The sequence below is a fragment of the Salvelinus fontinalis genome, chromosome 5 (assembly GCF_029448725.1).
Source record: "Salvelinus fontinalis isolate EN_2023a chromosome 5, ASM2944872v1, whole genome shotgun sequence".
Taxonomy (NCBI): Eukaryota; Metazoa; Chordata; class Actinopteri; order Salmoniformes; family Salmonidae; genus Salvelinus; species Salvelinus fontinalis.
In genome coordinates, this window is record NC_074669.1 from 49,676,897 (window position 1) to 49,693,609 (window position 16,713).

Here is a 16,713-nt window from a genome sequence, read left to right on the forward strand (position 1 = left end):
AATTTGCACCCCTTTGGGTTTCCAGGACCAGGTTTGAGGACCACTGGGTTAGGGTATTTCCATAGAGGGGCGAGGCCAATTATAGTACAACTAGTTTGAACTATCTGTGCCTGTTGCACTTGTTGTTCAAAGCATGACCTGTGAATCGTGTCCTGTGTTTGTATGTGCATGCGTGTTTGTGCAGGTGTTTGTTTGTCTGTGTGTTTTTAAGTATATCTCTGTGCAGGTGTGTGTGCGTGCATGTGCATGCATGCATGCTCCCACACGCTCGTGTGTGCATATTTGCGCCATTTGTCTGTTTCTCTGTACCTGTCTCCATAGCGGCCAGGTGCTTAGTGGACAGCCCAGCTCTCCTCCCACTGGTCCCTAGAGTAATCAGACACAGCTTTAGCCCTTATTTTATCTGGCTGACTTTTCCATCGCGAAACAACGTAGCTCAAATGCTAAATGGTCCCAACTCCCAAGGTGACCTACCATGCGCTCAGACTGAAGTGCTCACTGAGGCCTACTACTCTATATAGGAAGATACTTTATTGTAATACAACTTGCCATGACAGTATAGTGTTTAAATCAAAATGCTATTGAAATCCTTTGGGTAAATTCCAGCTTTTTTGCCAATCTTTTTATGCTTGTCATTGTCTTATTTGGCAAGACGACACTGCTGCACAGTTGGATGCAGAAACAGTGTCTGCAGGCTACAATTTCCCTAAATGCCAAGAAAAGCTAGATGATAAAGGTTTCCGATTCTGTATTAAACTTCGTCATAACAAGGCTGACCACGAAGGACATAGCGGTATCGTAATGAAGTTTCTTGTCTAAGACTTTTGAAAACTCACATAAGGATCAGAGTCCCTTGTCTGAAAGTCCCCAAGCTCCAAGCTTTCTGTCCTATTTAAGTGTCTTAGGTCTAATTTATGTCTTACGTGTACACAACGGAAATACAGAATTAGCTACACAAATTGGAGGTCCTGCGTTCTTGCAAAGCAAAAATATGCAAACATGTGCATTTTGTAACTTAACGCAACTACGCAGGATTGCCATTTTGCATATTTCATTGCGTTCTTGCGTTGCGTACATACGTAAAGTTTAAATAAGGCTTAGACTCATTTTAGATATTTTAAAGTTTCTGTCTAGGGATATTGAAGTCCCTCACCCTAAAATCTCCATGTTTTATACAGCAGTAGTTTTAATGAAAAACCCCTGGAGTTGGTTTTTTAATCAAAGTATTTCTTTACCCAGCCTGACTGGGCATATACTGTATTATTCAGTGTGTGTGTGACTGGCAGTGCTCTCCTCAGCTCAGACACACAGTTAATAAGTATGGCGTGGGGACATGATGGCCTGCAGAAGAAGTATAGTCTGGCCTTACCACATCACTGTCTGTGCATGTGTCCTTCAAAGGCCCCCGCAAAGTTGTTTTATGTAAAAAATTATAATTTCTTTGGACCATTTCCTACATTTACTGAGGAATATAGCATTATTGACCCTGAAGATATCTACTCCGGAAGAGCAATGCACCGCATACAATACACATTCACACACACACCCACACATGCACGCACACGCACACGCACACACACACAAAATACAGTCACAGAGAAGGTTTTTAGTAATATCACAAAACGGACCCTCAGATTATCTGGGTTGATAATCCAGGAGAAAAGGTCCACTGTTTCATTCATGTTTAATTGGTGGCAATAGCTTTGGCTTGCAATAAGTCCTATGTATTACATAAGCAGTCTGGAGTGGCTAATGCTAACTCACTGTGGTGTGGTAGACTGGGAGAGAGTTGTAGCTCGGGATTTGCATGCCAGCACAGGGCATGTGCTGTATACACTCAGCTTGTACAACTGATGTACAACACATTTGACACAATGGGTGTGATTCAACTGATATTTTTGTGATACTAATTGTTGTTTACACAACCATTGTGCGGTGTCTCCACAATGCTTGTGTAATTATTTTTGTGCAGACTCTCCCTTGTATCACAATGGTTGTGCCAAGTTTTTCATCAATAAGTGCATCAATGACGTCGTCCCCACAGTGACCATACGTACTTACACCAACCAGAAGTCATGGATTACAGGCAACATCCGCACTGAGCTAAAGGTTAGAGCTGCCGCTTTCAAGGAGCGGGACTCTCACCCGGATCGTGAGAGTCGTACTACACCGGTTCCGGTGTAGTACACCGTGAATCGTACTACACCAGTTCCAATGCTCGTCGCAAGTGGCACGCTCGCAAACTATTACAGACTACCAAGGGAAGCACAACCGCGAGCTGCCCAGTGACACAAGCCTACCAGGTGAGCTAAATTACTTCTATGCTCACTTCGAGGCAAGTAACACTGAAGCATGCATGAGAGTATCAGCTGTTCCGGATGACTGTGTGATCACGCTCTCCGTAGCTGATGTGAGTAAGACCTTTAAACAGGTCAATATTCACAAGGCCGCATGGCCAGACGGATTACCAGGACGTGTACCCCGAGCATACGCTGACCAACTGGCAAGTGTCTTCACTGACATTTTCAACCTGTCCCCGACTGAGACTGTAATACCAACATGTTTCAAACAGACCACCATAGTCCCTGTCCCTAAGGTAACCTTCTTCAATTACTACCATAGCCATGAAGTGCTTTGAAAGGCTGGTCATGGCTCACATCAACACCATTATCCCAGAAACCCTAGGCCCACTCCAATTTGCATACCGCCTCAACAGATCCACAGATGATGCCATCTCTATTGCACGCAACACTGCCCTTTCCCACCTGGACAAAAGGAGCACCTATGTGAGAATGCTATTCATTGACTACAGCTCAGTGTTTAACACCATAGTGCCCTCAAAGCTCATCACGAAGCTAAGGACCCTGGGACTAAACACCTCCCTCTGCAACTGGATCCTGGACTTCCAGACGGGCCGCCCCCAGGTGGTAAGGGCAGGTAACAACACATCCGCCACGCAGATCCTCAACACAGGGGCCCCTCAGGGGTGAATGCTCAGTCCCCTCCTGTATTCCCTGTTCACTCATGACTGCATGGCCAGGTACGACTCCAACACCATCATCAAGTTTGCCGAACAGTGGTAGGCATGATCAACAACAACGATGAGACAGCCTATAGGGAGGAGGTCAGAGACCTGGCCATGTGGTACCAGGACAACAACCTCTCCCTCAACGTGATCAAGACAAAGAAGATGATTGTGGACTATAGGAAAAGGAGAACCGAGCATGCCCCCATTCTCATTGATGGGGCTGCAGTGGAGCAGGTTGAGAACTTCAAGTTCCTTGGTGTCCACATCACCAACAAACTATCATAGTCCAAACACACCAAGACAGTTGTGAAGAGGGCACCACAAAGCCTATTCCCCCTCAGGAGACTGAAAAGATTTGGCATGGGTCCTCAGATCCTCAAAAGCTGAACCATTGAGAGCATCCTGACTGGTTGCATCACTGCCTGGTATGGCAACTGCTCGGCCTCCTACCGCAAGGCACTACAGAGGGTAGTGCATACGGCCCAGTACATCACTGGGGCCAAGATTCCCGCCATCCAGGACCTCTATTCCAGGCAGTGTCAGAGGAAGCCCCTAATAATTGACCCCAGCCACCCTAGTCACCCTAGACATTTCTCTCTGCCACTGCACGGCAAGTGTACCGGAGTGCCAAGTCGAGGTCCATAAGGCTTCTTAACAGCTTCTACCCCAAGCCATAAGACTCCTAAACAGTTAATCAAAGGGCTACCCAGACCCCTCTTTTATGCTGCTGATACTCTCTGTTTGTTATCTATGCATGGTCACTTTAACTCTACCTACATGTAGATATTACCTCAATTACCTCGACTAACCGGTGCCCCCACACATTGACTCTGTACCGGTACCCTCTGTATATAGCCTCACTATTGTTATTTTACTCCTGCTGTTTAATTATTTTTTACTCTTATTTATTTATTTTTACATTGTTGGTTAAGGGCTTGTAAGTAAGTATTTCACTGTAAGGTTGTATTCGTCGCATGTGACAAATACAATTGAATCTGATTTGATTTGAAATGCGTTTTACATCAGTTGTACAACTTGAGTGTGTACAGGGCCAGAGGGCTGATCTCATAGGACGTTTTGCATGGCTCTCCCTGGTATTTTCATAGTATTTGACTCTTATCACAAGTGCACCTATCAACACTGCCTCGTCCACACTGGACTTGGACACTTTCGTTTGTGTAACACAGTCGCTAGTGCAGTACAGTATATTGTCACTCACAGACAAATTTGTTGCTAACAGTAACTCGAACTACTTACAGTATGTTATTTGTTATTCATATCGATGGGAATCTTGAATGCAGAAAAGAGGCAGGTTGATATTGCTAACAAGGCTAATTAGACATTTGAAACATACAGTTGAAGTAGAAAGTTTACATACACCTTAGCCAAATACATTTTAACTCCGTTTTTCACAGTTCCTGACATTTAATCTTAGTAAAAATTCCCTCTCTGTTACGGCTTTCATATTTCTCCTCCTCGGACGAGGAGAGGCGAGAAGGATCGGACCAATATGCGGAGTGGTTAGTGTCCATAATTCATTAGCATCGAACTGAACACTATATGAAGCAAGATAACAAATAGAAAATCAAACCGACAAACAGTCCCGTGTGGCACAACGACTACGCGGAAGACAAACACCCACAAAACACACGTGAAACCCAGGCTGCCTAAGTATGATTCTCAATCAGGGACAACGATTGACAGCTGTCTCTGATTGAGAATCATACCCGGCCGAACACAAACATCCCAACATAGAAAATCAAACATAGACAAACCCACCCAACTCACGCCCTGACCAACTAAATAAATACAAGAAAAAGGAAAACAGGTCAGAAACGTGACACTCTCTTAGGTCAGTTAGGATCACCACTTTATTTAAAACATGTGAAATGTCAGAATAATAGTAGAGAGAATTATTTATTTCAGTTTTTATTTCTTTCATCACAGTCCCAGTGGGTCAGAAGTTTACATACACTCAATTAGTATTTGGTAGCATTGCCTTTAAATTGTTTAACTTGGGTCAAACGTTTCGGGTAGCCTTCCACAAGCTTCCCACAAATAAGTTTTGGCCCATTCCTCCTGACAGAGCTAGTGTAACTGAGTCAGGTTTGTAGGCCTCCTTGCTCGCACACACTTTTTCAGTTCTGCCCACAAATTGTCTATAGGATTGAGGTCAGAGCTTTGTGATGGCCACTCCAATACGTTGACTTTGTTGTCCTTAAGCCATTTTGCCACACTTTGGAAGTATGCTTGGGGTAATTGTTCATTTAGAAGACCCATTTGCGAGCAAGCTTTAACATCCTGACTGATGTCTTGAGATGTTGCTTCAATATATCCGCATAATTTTGGATGGTGTTATTCGGCTTGCAAGCCTCCCCCTTTTTCCTCCAAACATAACAATGGTCATTATGGCCAAATATTCATTTTTTAGTTTCATCAGACCAGAGGATGATCTTTGTCTCCATGTGCAGTTGCAAATCTTAGTCTGGCTTTTTTATTGTGGTTTTGGAGCAGTGGCTTCTTCCTTGCTGAGCGGCCTTTCAGGTTATGTCGATATAGGACTCATTTTTACTGCGGATATAGATACTTTTGTACCTGTTTCCTCCAGCATCTTCACAAGGTCCTTTGCTGTTGTTCTGGGATTGATTTGCACTTTTCGCACCAGAGTACGTTCATCTCTAGGAGACAGAACGCGTCTCCTTCCTGAGCAGTATGACGGCTGCGTGGTCCCATGGTGTTTATACTTGCGTACTATTGTTTGTACAGCTGAGCGTGGTACCTTCAGGCGTTTGGAAATTGTTCCCAAGGATGAACCAGACTTGTGGTCTACAAATTTTTTTCTGAGGTCTTGGCTAATTTCTTTTGATTTTCCCATGATGTCAAGCAAAGAGGCACTGAGTTTGAAGGTAGGCCTTGAAATACATCCACAGGTGCACCTCCAATTGACTCAAATGATGTCAATTAGCCTATCAGATGCTTCTAAAGCCATGACATCATTTTCTGGAATTTTGTGAGCTGTTTAAAGGCACTGTCTACTTAGTGTATGTAAACTTCTGACCGACTGGAATTGTGCTACAGTGAATTATAAGTGAAATAATCTCTGTAAACAATTGTTGGAAAAATGACTTGTGTCATGCACAAAGTAGGTGACCTATCCGACTTGCCAAAAATATAGTTTGTTAACAAGACATTTGTGGAGTGGTTGAAAAACGAGTTTTAATGACTCCAACCTAAGTGCATGTAAACTTCTGACTTCAACTGTACATTCTCCCCCTTACAGTTTACCACCAATGATAATATCATATGTTACGTGATTCCCCCCGATTTGATATGACACAACCCAATTTCCAGAGAATGCATTCTTACTGAATTAGCAGCATGTTGTTGCAGTTGCACGTGCTCCCACCGCGTCTCCCCAAATCCCTTTCAATTCATGGTTTCTCCAGTCCCATGGCTCATAAATCCACATTAGGCCTGGGCATCGGGCTCACATATCAAGGTGCCTGTGTGAGGATTGGCTGGATTTACTGCTCTGTGCAGACATAGAGTGAGAGCCTGTGCTGTTTACCAATGAATTAACTGACTGTCTCATTTCAGTACCATTTCAGGCAATGGGTATAAGGCTTTATAACTTGTTTTGTATGAGCCTTTAAGATGTTCTATTATAAGGTGTATAATATGTTGTGTTTCTTTAATGTATGAGTATAATGCTTATAACTTGTTACGAGCATGTAAGAGCCTCTTATAACAAGGCAATGTATGTTAAGTGTCTCTGCAGCAAATTGTCAACCGACTCAAAATGGCTTTTATTCAGATGATAATAAGATATTATAATGGGGTCATACTGCACATGCTTATAACATCTTGCCATGCATTATAACCGCATCATAATGCACTATAAGGTTTATCACTGTGTTCATCTTATCCAGGTCCAATCTGTCCATCGTGGAGGACATTCGCCAGGGAGACGGCAAGCTGTACAGAGCTGATCTCCTCAAAGACCTGCTCAAACTCCTGCCCGAGTCTGAAGAGGTGTGTGTGTGTGTGTGTGTGTGTGTGTGTGTGTGTGTGTGTGTGTGTGTGTGTGTGTGTGTGTGTGTGTGTGTGTGTGTGTGTGTGTGTGAGAACACAATGTACCAGCCAAGCAATGCACCACAGTTTTTGAATAGGATACTAGCACATCCCAGCTAGCATAGGTTTCCTCCATGTCTATGATATAAAAACCAGTAAATCATTCTGAAATGGATGGAGCACAATAATTTAATGACAGACATTGTCTAAGTTACGGTGTACATAAACAATGTTTAAGGTACATTTGTGTTGTTGAGGTTGGGTTCTTATGGATTGCACATATTGCAGCACAATATAATATTAATGGCATTTAGCAGACGCTTTCATCAAAAGCGGCTTAAAGTCAGTCATGTGTGCATACATTTTCATATGGGTGGCCCCAGTGGGTATCAAAACCATGATCCCAACTTTGCAAGTACAATGCTCTACCAACTGAGCCACATAGGAACACATTCATATGTTTATTATCACATCCACAGGTAAAGAAACTGAGGGAGTTCAAAGGGGACTCCAGCAAACTGACCCTGGCAGACTCCTTCATGTACCTGTTGATCCAGGTGCCTCGGTAAGCTGTACTCATTTAGCCGACTGGCCCATTCAATGACGACTGGTCTAAATCGTTTTTTTCTTTGTGCAGAAGGATCATTATTTTCCTAATAGTGAGGGCCTCAACAAAATAAATGGGCTGGTGTTCGGGCCCCGAGGAAAAACATGGGCCGGTGTGTTTGAAATGCCTGAGACGATTTCTGGACCCAGTCCGTCCCTGTTACTACATGAATCAATCACATCTTGATTCACTTATCAGCCATTTTAAGCATATCTTCATGAGTCTACCTTGCTAGTATTTTTCCAGTACCCACAACTGTTCATTCTGCAATTCAATTTGCTCCAAAGGAAAATGCATGGTTACATAGTAAAGCATAAACTGTGCAGGTTTGAGAAATTTACTGAGTACTTCTTTCAATTAAATAAACGGGTGTGCAGTATCTGGTGCTGTACCTCAGGTCAATTCTACTGCCCTTCGAGGGCTAAGCTACTACTGTTTTTCGCCCCTGGTAGTTAATTGATCAAGGCCAAGTGTAAGTCATACTTTACTTTACTGACTCTGTTGACCCCATGGGGAAATTTTGTTGCAGTGTCATGTACACATTTAAAGTGGTGTTTAAATACAAAACAAATTGACAATACAACTTCCATAACAGTTACATACCAATAAAAAGAGACTAGCTTGCTGGCCTTACTGGGTCGATAGGAACATTAACCCGAGCTATTTAGGAGGGATATCACAACTAGCGCAAATTATTGTCTAGTTCTGTTTTTCATCCCGGGGGGTGCCGTATACCTGCACCCAGAGGGAAGTAGTTCATAGTCCGATTACAGGGGGTGGCTTGGGTCTAAAATGTTTTTGTGAGCCTTGCGGAGGGCCCTGATGTTGAAGATCTCATCCAGGCCTGTCTGTTTGACTCCAAGTACCTTGCTTGCTGTGGTGATAATCCTTCGCAGTATATTTCTCTGGCTGACAGTGGCATTACCAAACCAACAAACAAAACAAAAAGTTCAAATACTCTCAATGAAAGATTTGTAAAACAGAGTCAGTATAGAACAGTCGACATTAAAATTGAGAAAGTACAGTCTCTGTTGACTCTTTTTTAAGATCAGGTCTGTACATTTACTCCACTGAAGCTTATTGTCCAAGAGGACACCCATATATTTGTATTCTTCTACAATCTCTATGTTCTGACCTCTGATAGATGTTGCAGAGGTAAGTGTTGTATGCTTCCTGAAGTCTATGCAAATCTCTTTGGTCTTGTTGATATTTAGGACCAGGTGTGATTCGTCACACAAAGTCATTTAGGACCGGGCCATGGGTTTCCTCGTCATCATGCAACAGGCTGATCAAGGCAGTACCTGATTAGGAGAGAATGAAAACCAGCAGTGCTTTGACCCTCGAAACTGAGGGCCTGGAGTTGTATAGTCAATTGACTATTCTGTTCCCTGTGCCAGTGAATCTGACACCCCCTGTTCTCTGTCGCCCCTGCCAGGTTTGAGTTGCGCATCGAGGCCATGGTCCTGCGTGACGAGTTCTTTCCATCCTGCGCTGTGATGAGCCGTGAGATCGATGTAATCCGCGTGGCCACCAAAGGTAATGATGTTGACACACCACTGCCCCCGCTGGCGGCCACCGCCGCCCGCTGGTGCTGCCACACACCATCGACCGGAGACCTAGATATCTGAGTCGCAGCACTGAGGTGTAACGAGGAGCCAGTGTGTGCACGGGTGCGTACGTGTCATCTGAGCTGGCGCTGTATTCGGACCAATATATAAAGTAGATGAGTGGTAGATGCAGGTAAGGGTTGGAACCGGTTCAGAGAACAGAACAGAAAACCGGAAAATAACAAAATTATTTGAGGAACAGAACCCGAACCGAAAACAAAAGTGATCTATATTGTTCCGGAACAAAACCATTATTTTAAAAGCATGGGAATCGCTTAATAACGTTATTTTATGTTCCGGGCATTTTCTTCCTGTCCGACAAAAATCACAACCAAGCGCCTATGCAAAGCCCTCATTCTGTCACTCAGAAACTTATTCCAGCGTATGCTTGCCAGCTGTAAATCTTTGCCAGTGGGTGTGTGTAGGCTACCTGCCCCTCCCCTCTGAAGCATAGGTTACTGTAGCCTACTGACGACATTACAAGCATAATTCAGAAATTAGGGAGAGATCTTTAATTAGAGAAGAATGGATTTACTTTTTCAATGCTAGTTAAGGATACTATAGTTTTCATGTTTTGCGTTGGATTGATTAGCTACTAAAAGATAAGACATGTTTTTAATTCTAGCTAAAGATATTCAAAGTTCCACCATAGAAGCTGCTCCTCCGTAGGTAAAATTGTGTTGGTCTAATTCAGATAATGCATATCATAACAAGATGCTTAGTGCTTCAAAGCATGCTTCCGCCATCCTCTCTCGCTCTCTCCTCACCCTCAAAATGTCAGTTTCATCTTGCTCCCTACGCTGTGACTGGCAGCACAGTTTGTCTTTCATTATGATTAAACTATGCTGTTACGGCAAAATACAATTTGCTCTTAACTACGTTCCTATACACATTAAATTGCTTACCTGCTCCACAGCAAGTTGCTCTACTTGCAGTGATTGGTGAAGTAAATTAATGTTGAGCTAAATGTAAAAAAAATATATATATTTTAGAGGTTTAAAAAGGAACAGAGAGGAACGATACAAACCAGTACTTTTTTTGGGTTCGAACCGTTTCAGAACTTTATTTTCCTGGTTAGAAAAGTGGAACGGAACCAAGAAATGTATATTTCTGTTCAGAACTAAATGATTTTGCTTCCAACCTCTGGATGCAGGGTTCATGCAGAGGAGGTTTTCAGGTTAATGACAGAAATTGAGGTTCATGCAATGAAGAGACATTTAAATACAGAGATAGAAAGAAACTGAGATACATACTGTATTTACAGATATATTGAGACGTGGATGGATGCACCTAGAGATTTTTTCGGGGGTAGGGACAGTAGACCTCATTTGGTTAACCATTTGTTTAATGGTTAATGATTTCAAAGGACAAAATAGGCCGTGATGACAAACAGTTGAAACCAGCGAATGGCCGCGGTGTGTCAGTGTTATTATACTGTAGGGTGCCCAGTAAGCACTGCGGCTGAAACCAATCATATGATCCATAGTCGACTTGTTTTTGTCATTTGGGCTCTGAAATATGCAACACGTTGACATTTATTGTAGTACAGTGGACCTATGCATGATTTGTTGGTATGCAGCTACTGTAGCTAATACATTCAAATGAGCTTGGTAGTGCCTAAAGAGCAGCACCAATTTAGCAAATTAATTGCCCTGATACATTTAGTAAGCTAAACATGTCTTGAGAGTGCAGGCTGCTGAAAAACCTGCATTGTGAGGCCTTTTAGGGCATAGCGCAGGGTTTTTGAATGAGTCGTAAAACGTCCTTACATGGAGTTTCACCTCTCAGCGAATTTGGGGCTTTTACAAAGCTTCCAATAAATGGTGAGACATATTTGACACACCAACCCCCCCTTGCTCTAAGCTGAACGAGGCTCAATGTCATTTTAGCTGAGTCACAGCTTCTCACCCCTCAGCCACACTTTATTGGCTTCCCTCTCAGGAAGCTCATGCACCGCGTCCTCTTCGCGGCAGTGCTGAATTGAGATGTCAGCTCGGCAGGGCACTTGGCCAAAATGAAGAATCGTTTCATCAACATTAGGCCTCTGGGCGGAGTTATGTTACATAAAAGAGGTTATAGCTGCAAGGTTTTTTGGCGTGCTTTATTAGACAGGTGTAGATGGATGGAAGACAGTGAGACACAGAAAGAAGGCATTGAACCCTGATCTGCAGTACAGGGCCTTATCTGGCATGTGCCAGGAGTGTTATCCACTTGACCACGGCTCTGCACATTGCTGCAACGTTGGATAAGTTGGTTTGAGCCGTCGTTATTTTGTGGGTGTTTTTTGTGTTTACTCCATCTCATCATGAATAGCATTTGATCTAGGATGTGCATGTACATATATGATGCATTTTGTTTCGCTGTTGTCCATTTTATATTTAAACAAAGTGCAAGTCACAGACAAGCTACTTCCTGATTGTGATTACTAGTGAAACCAGACTCTTGGTGGGGACCGACATCACTCCTAATGAGTAGCTAGCTGTATTGCACAGTATTTGAAATATCAATAGGCCTACATTCATGCTAAAACTATGACAGCATCTCTATACAGCTGTATATCTCAGTTGAAAGCTAGCTTGAGTTATAGTGGAAGGGAACTGTATGGTGGAAGTTAATTCCAACCAGTGATGGTGTTTGATGGGGGGGGGCAGACCTGGGTTGAAATACTTGAAAATTATTTTCAAATACTTTGAGCGTTTGCTTGATTCTGCCTGGAGTGCCAGATGGGCGGGGTTTGCAGTTTTGGGACTTTTCTATTCGTTTATTAAGCCAGGCAAGCTCAGCTTGGCACAGATAAAGTATTTTAATCAATTTATTTGAAGCCCAGATCTGATGGAGGTTACTGCTGAATGCTCTGCGTGCTATGGGTTTGTATTGACCCGTCACTCCTCTCTCTCTGTAGAGCTGATGACCTGTGAGGAACTACACGCCATCCTCCACCTGGTTCTGCAGGCTGGAAACATCCTGAACGCTGTAAGCCAACGATGCCATTATATCTAATTTTCCTCTTTCTATTTATCTATCCTCACTCTCTTCCTCTCTCTCCTCAATCACTCACTCACCCTCTCTCTCTCTCACGCACTCACTCACTCACTCACTTGGTCTCTCTTTCTCTCAATCAATCTGTAACATCTGTCTAGTCCCCCCCCCCCCCTCTCTCCTCTCTCCTTATCTGTCTGATATGACGATGGCTAAGGTGGGATAATGGCTTTTATGGCACCACTATGACACTGCTCGTTTATCCTCCTCCCCGTCCCACAGGGTGGTTACGCGGGCAACGCCGTGGGCTTCAAGCTGTCATCGCTCCTCTCGCTGGCTGACACCAAGGCCAACAAACCGGGCATGAACCTGCTGCATTTCGTGGCTTTGGTGAGTCTGACAGAGAGAAATGGGAGGAGACACTGAAGGAGACAGACACACTGAAGGAGACAGACACACTGAAGGAGACAGACACACTGGAGGAGACAGACACACTGGAGGAGACAGACACACTGGAGGAGACAGACACACTAGAGGAGACAGACAAACTGGAGGAGACACATAATGGAGGAACAAACAGACATGCCCAACACACACAGGAGAAGACACACATACACACTGGAGGAGACACACAGAGAGACAGATTAGTGGAGAATCACTTTGTAAGCAAGCAGTGTGCAGGAATATCTTCAGGTTTCTTCTGGTCATGCTCACTTTAAAATGAAATTTCCCCATTTGGGTGTATGAGTCAGTGTGCTGACCTGTAGATCCTTTTGGCATTCAACCAGAGTACAGACACTCCCCACTGGGAACAAACTGGTTGTATCAACGTTGTTTTAATGTTATTTGTCAATGTATTGAGAGATGGAATCTAGGTGGAAAATACATTGGATTTGCAAAAAGTCATCAACTGTTGTTTTGAGGGTAAAATTTCAACCACAGGATTATGTCATCATGGTAACCACTTTTCAACATAGACATACCTTGTTGAATTTGTACATTTGAAGCTACTTCAGATCTTCAATGTTATATCCACTATCAGAAAAAAGCTATAAGCTGGGCAGCACCTCCTACTGGAGAGTTGATCTATCTACAGCCATCCATTTGCTGCATTCAAAGATAACCAACCATTGATAACTTGCACTATGTACTTCCAGGATTTTAACTAAGCCCAGCTCTGCTTAGCTTTAATATTTGTCACTGACTACTACCAATTTGTTACAGTGAGAATGATTTTTGAGAGATCTCTTAATAACTAAATAGATGAACTGTTGTTATCAAAGTATTTTCAAGGGGTGGGTTTAACAGAACAAATGTTGTCATATATCATCAATGATACTATTTAGGCCTATATTAGGCCTTTTATTATTATTATTATTATAGAATTTGCAAAGTCATCAACAGATATTGTCTCAAGTCAACCCAGGGTTCAACTAAAAATAGACAATGCATATGGGCCTAGGATTTCAAGCTTTGGTTGATTTGAAATGTATTATTAAAGTTAATAATTAATATGTTGGACTCACATCTCCATCTCACATCTCCATCTCTAAGTTAAAATAGTAGGACTAAATCAAATCAAACTTTATTTAAAGTGTGTTTAAAGTTTGATATGATTGGATTTTTGGTTGAGATGGAGATGGTTATTTCAACATATCAATGATTAATTTGTACACAAACTGGAATTAAAGTCAGACTAAGTCAGTGGTACAAAAGATACAATTCCTTCAAATGTTGATTTTTGTTTGTGTATAACTAAACACTATTCAATATCACTTTTGCAATGAACTTTTTCCTATTAACTTGCCCACAAGTTAACAAATGATATTTTGGATTCACGTCTCCAACTAAACCAAAAATATCATTTAAAGAATAGGATTAAGCCAGTGGCTCAGATTAAACTATCCAAGCATTAGATTCATTCCCTTTAAATGTTGATGATTGTATTACAAATATAACTTTTGTAATACAGTTAATAGCCTAAAGTTAGGCTATTTTACAAACTAATGTAACAGTACTTATTCAATTTTAAAATGAGTAACACATCCAGAGCCACGTTTTGAGGTTACTGTAACTACAAATGTCTTCTTATGTAATCATAGAAAGCATGCATGTTCAAAATAGCATGCAAAGGTCGCAGGTCTGTAGAAATCTTCACAGTTGCTATAATAATCTGTGCAGATTATTGAACAGCATTGATAACTTGCACTATGTACTTTTAATGTCATCTCAACTACAATCCAGGTAATTCAGAGTTCAGAGCGAAGCACACAGAAACTAGAGGCCATGAGTAACTTCAAAAAGAATGGCTGAGCTGTTGATAAATCTGATTTTACGTGTCCATTTAAATCCTTTGTAAATCCACTCCACAATGGCCTAACAACTTGAAACCGTTTAGGTTCATCAGAGACATTACCATGATGAACCATGTTAAGTTTGTCATTCATATCCTAAAAAATAAGGAAACTATTAACAATTCACTTTTTTGACAAAGTTACGCTAATGCTTAAAATATTCATAAAGAAACTTGTCATGGAATAAAAGTCAGATTCACTCCAAATTTGGTCTTTGGTCACAATAGTCCCTACGTTGATGCATTCAAAGATGGCCACACTATACCAGTAGGTGCATATTAGCACATATACTAATATGTTAAAATATGCTGAAAGTACACACAAAATGTGGAATGTAGGCCTATGGTACATGTCTTAACTTAGTTGAAAAGCTAAGGAATTGGCCAAAAGATGGCGAAGTTATTGACAAACCAAAACTCTGATTTTCCTTGTCCATATAAACCAATGTAAATTGACACCACAGTGGCCTGTCAACTTGAAACTTATCATCGATATCATGGCCGTCTCTAAAATGAACCATACTGAATTTGGTATTTATATTTCAAAAAACAAGGAAACTATTAACAACTCATTCTTAGCATGTGTAACGCTAATGCTCAAAATCATCTGCATTCATCTTATCCTCGTGAACCATACGTCAGATTCACTTCAGATTTTGTATTTAGACACATTACATCAGTTTTTAATGGTTTTTGAGAAAAGATTGTTGCTGCATTCAAATATGGCCATTCTGTACCCATAGATGCATGTTAGCACATCTGCTAATGCTACAAATACTTTAGAAAAATTAGAATTTCCAAAGTATTTGTAGCATTATCTTATTTGCTATGGTACACCTATAGGTACAGTGTGGCCATATTTGAATGAAGCAACAAGTTTTTAACCTGTCTAGGACTGGGGTGCCGCTAGCGGCACACCCCCCCACCCCCACTGAAAAGGCAGAGCCGCGAAATTCAAAAAATATATTTTTTTTTAATATTTAACTTTCACACATTAAAGTCCAATACAGCTAATGAAAGACACAGATCTTGTGAATCCAGCCAACATGTCCGATTTTTAAAATGTTTTACAGGGAAGACACAATATGTAAAGATGTAAATCTATTAGCTAAAAACACATTAGCATAATCCACCATCTTTTATTTGTCCACCAACACCAGTAGCTATCACCAATTCGGCTAAACTAAGATATTTATAGCCCCTAACCAAGAAAAAAACTCATCAGATGACAGTCTGATAACATATTTATGGTATAGGATAGGTTGTTAGAAAAATGTGCATATTTCAGGTAGATGGCATAGTTTACAATTGCACCCACCGTCACAAATGGACTAGAATAATTACAATGAGCAACGTGTTTACCTAACTACTAATCATCAAACATTTCGTAAAAATACACAGCATACACTAATCGAAAGACACAGATCCTGTGAATACAGACAATATTTCAGATTTTCTAAGTGTCTTACAGCGAAAACACAATAAATCGTTATATTAGCATAGCACATGTGCAAACATTACCCCAGCATTGATTCTAGCCAAAGAGAGCGATAACGTAAACATCGCCAAAATATATTATTTTTTTCACTAACCTTCTCAGAATTCTTCAGATGACACCCCTGTAACATCGCATTACAACATACATATACAGTTTGTTCGAAAATGTGCATATTTAGCCACCAAAATCATGGTTAGACAATGGGAAAAGTAGCCCAGCTGGTGAGAAAATGTTGGTGCGCCATATTAGACAGTGATCTACTCGTATACATAAATACTCATAAACGTGACTAAAAAATATAGGGTGGACAGCGATTGATAGACAATTTAATTCTTAATACAATCGCGGAATTACATTTTTTAAATTATCCTTACTTTTCAATACAGTTTGCGCCAAGCGAAGCTACGTCAAAAAAGATGGCGTCCTAAGCCACTAACATTTTTCGACAGAAACACGATTTATCATAATAAATTGTTCCTACTTTGAGCTGTTCTTCCATCAGTATCTTGGGCAAAGGATCCTTTCTTGGGTCTAATCGTCTTTTGGTGGAAAGCTGTCCTCTTGCCATGT

General features: G+C 41.5%; 1 protein-coding gene across 1 annotated transcript in view; it reads left to right on the forward strand.

Annotated features, from left to right (window-relative positions):
* LOC129855779 (FH2 domain-containing protein 1-like) overlaps positions 1-16,713 on the forward strand; it is a 61,508-nt gene that overhangs the window by 32,331 nt on the left and 12,464 nt on the right. Inside the window, exons 4-8 of the mRNA XM_055923793.1 lie at positions 6,958-7,060; positions 7,579-7,664; positions 9,142-9,242; positions 12,216-12,286; positions 12,575-12,682. Coding sequence (XP_055779768.1) covers positions 6,958-7,060; positions 7,579-7,664; positions 9,142-9,242; positions 12,216-12,286; positions 12,575-12,682 — 469 coding nt within the window. The remainder of the gene's footprint in view (positions 1-6,957; positions 7,061-7,578; positions 7,665-9,141; positions 9,243-12,215; positions 12,287-12,574; positions 12,683-16,713) is intronic.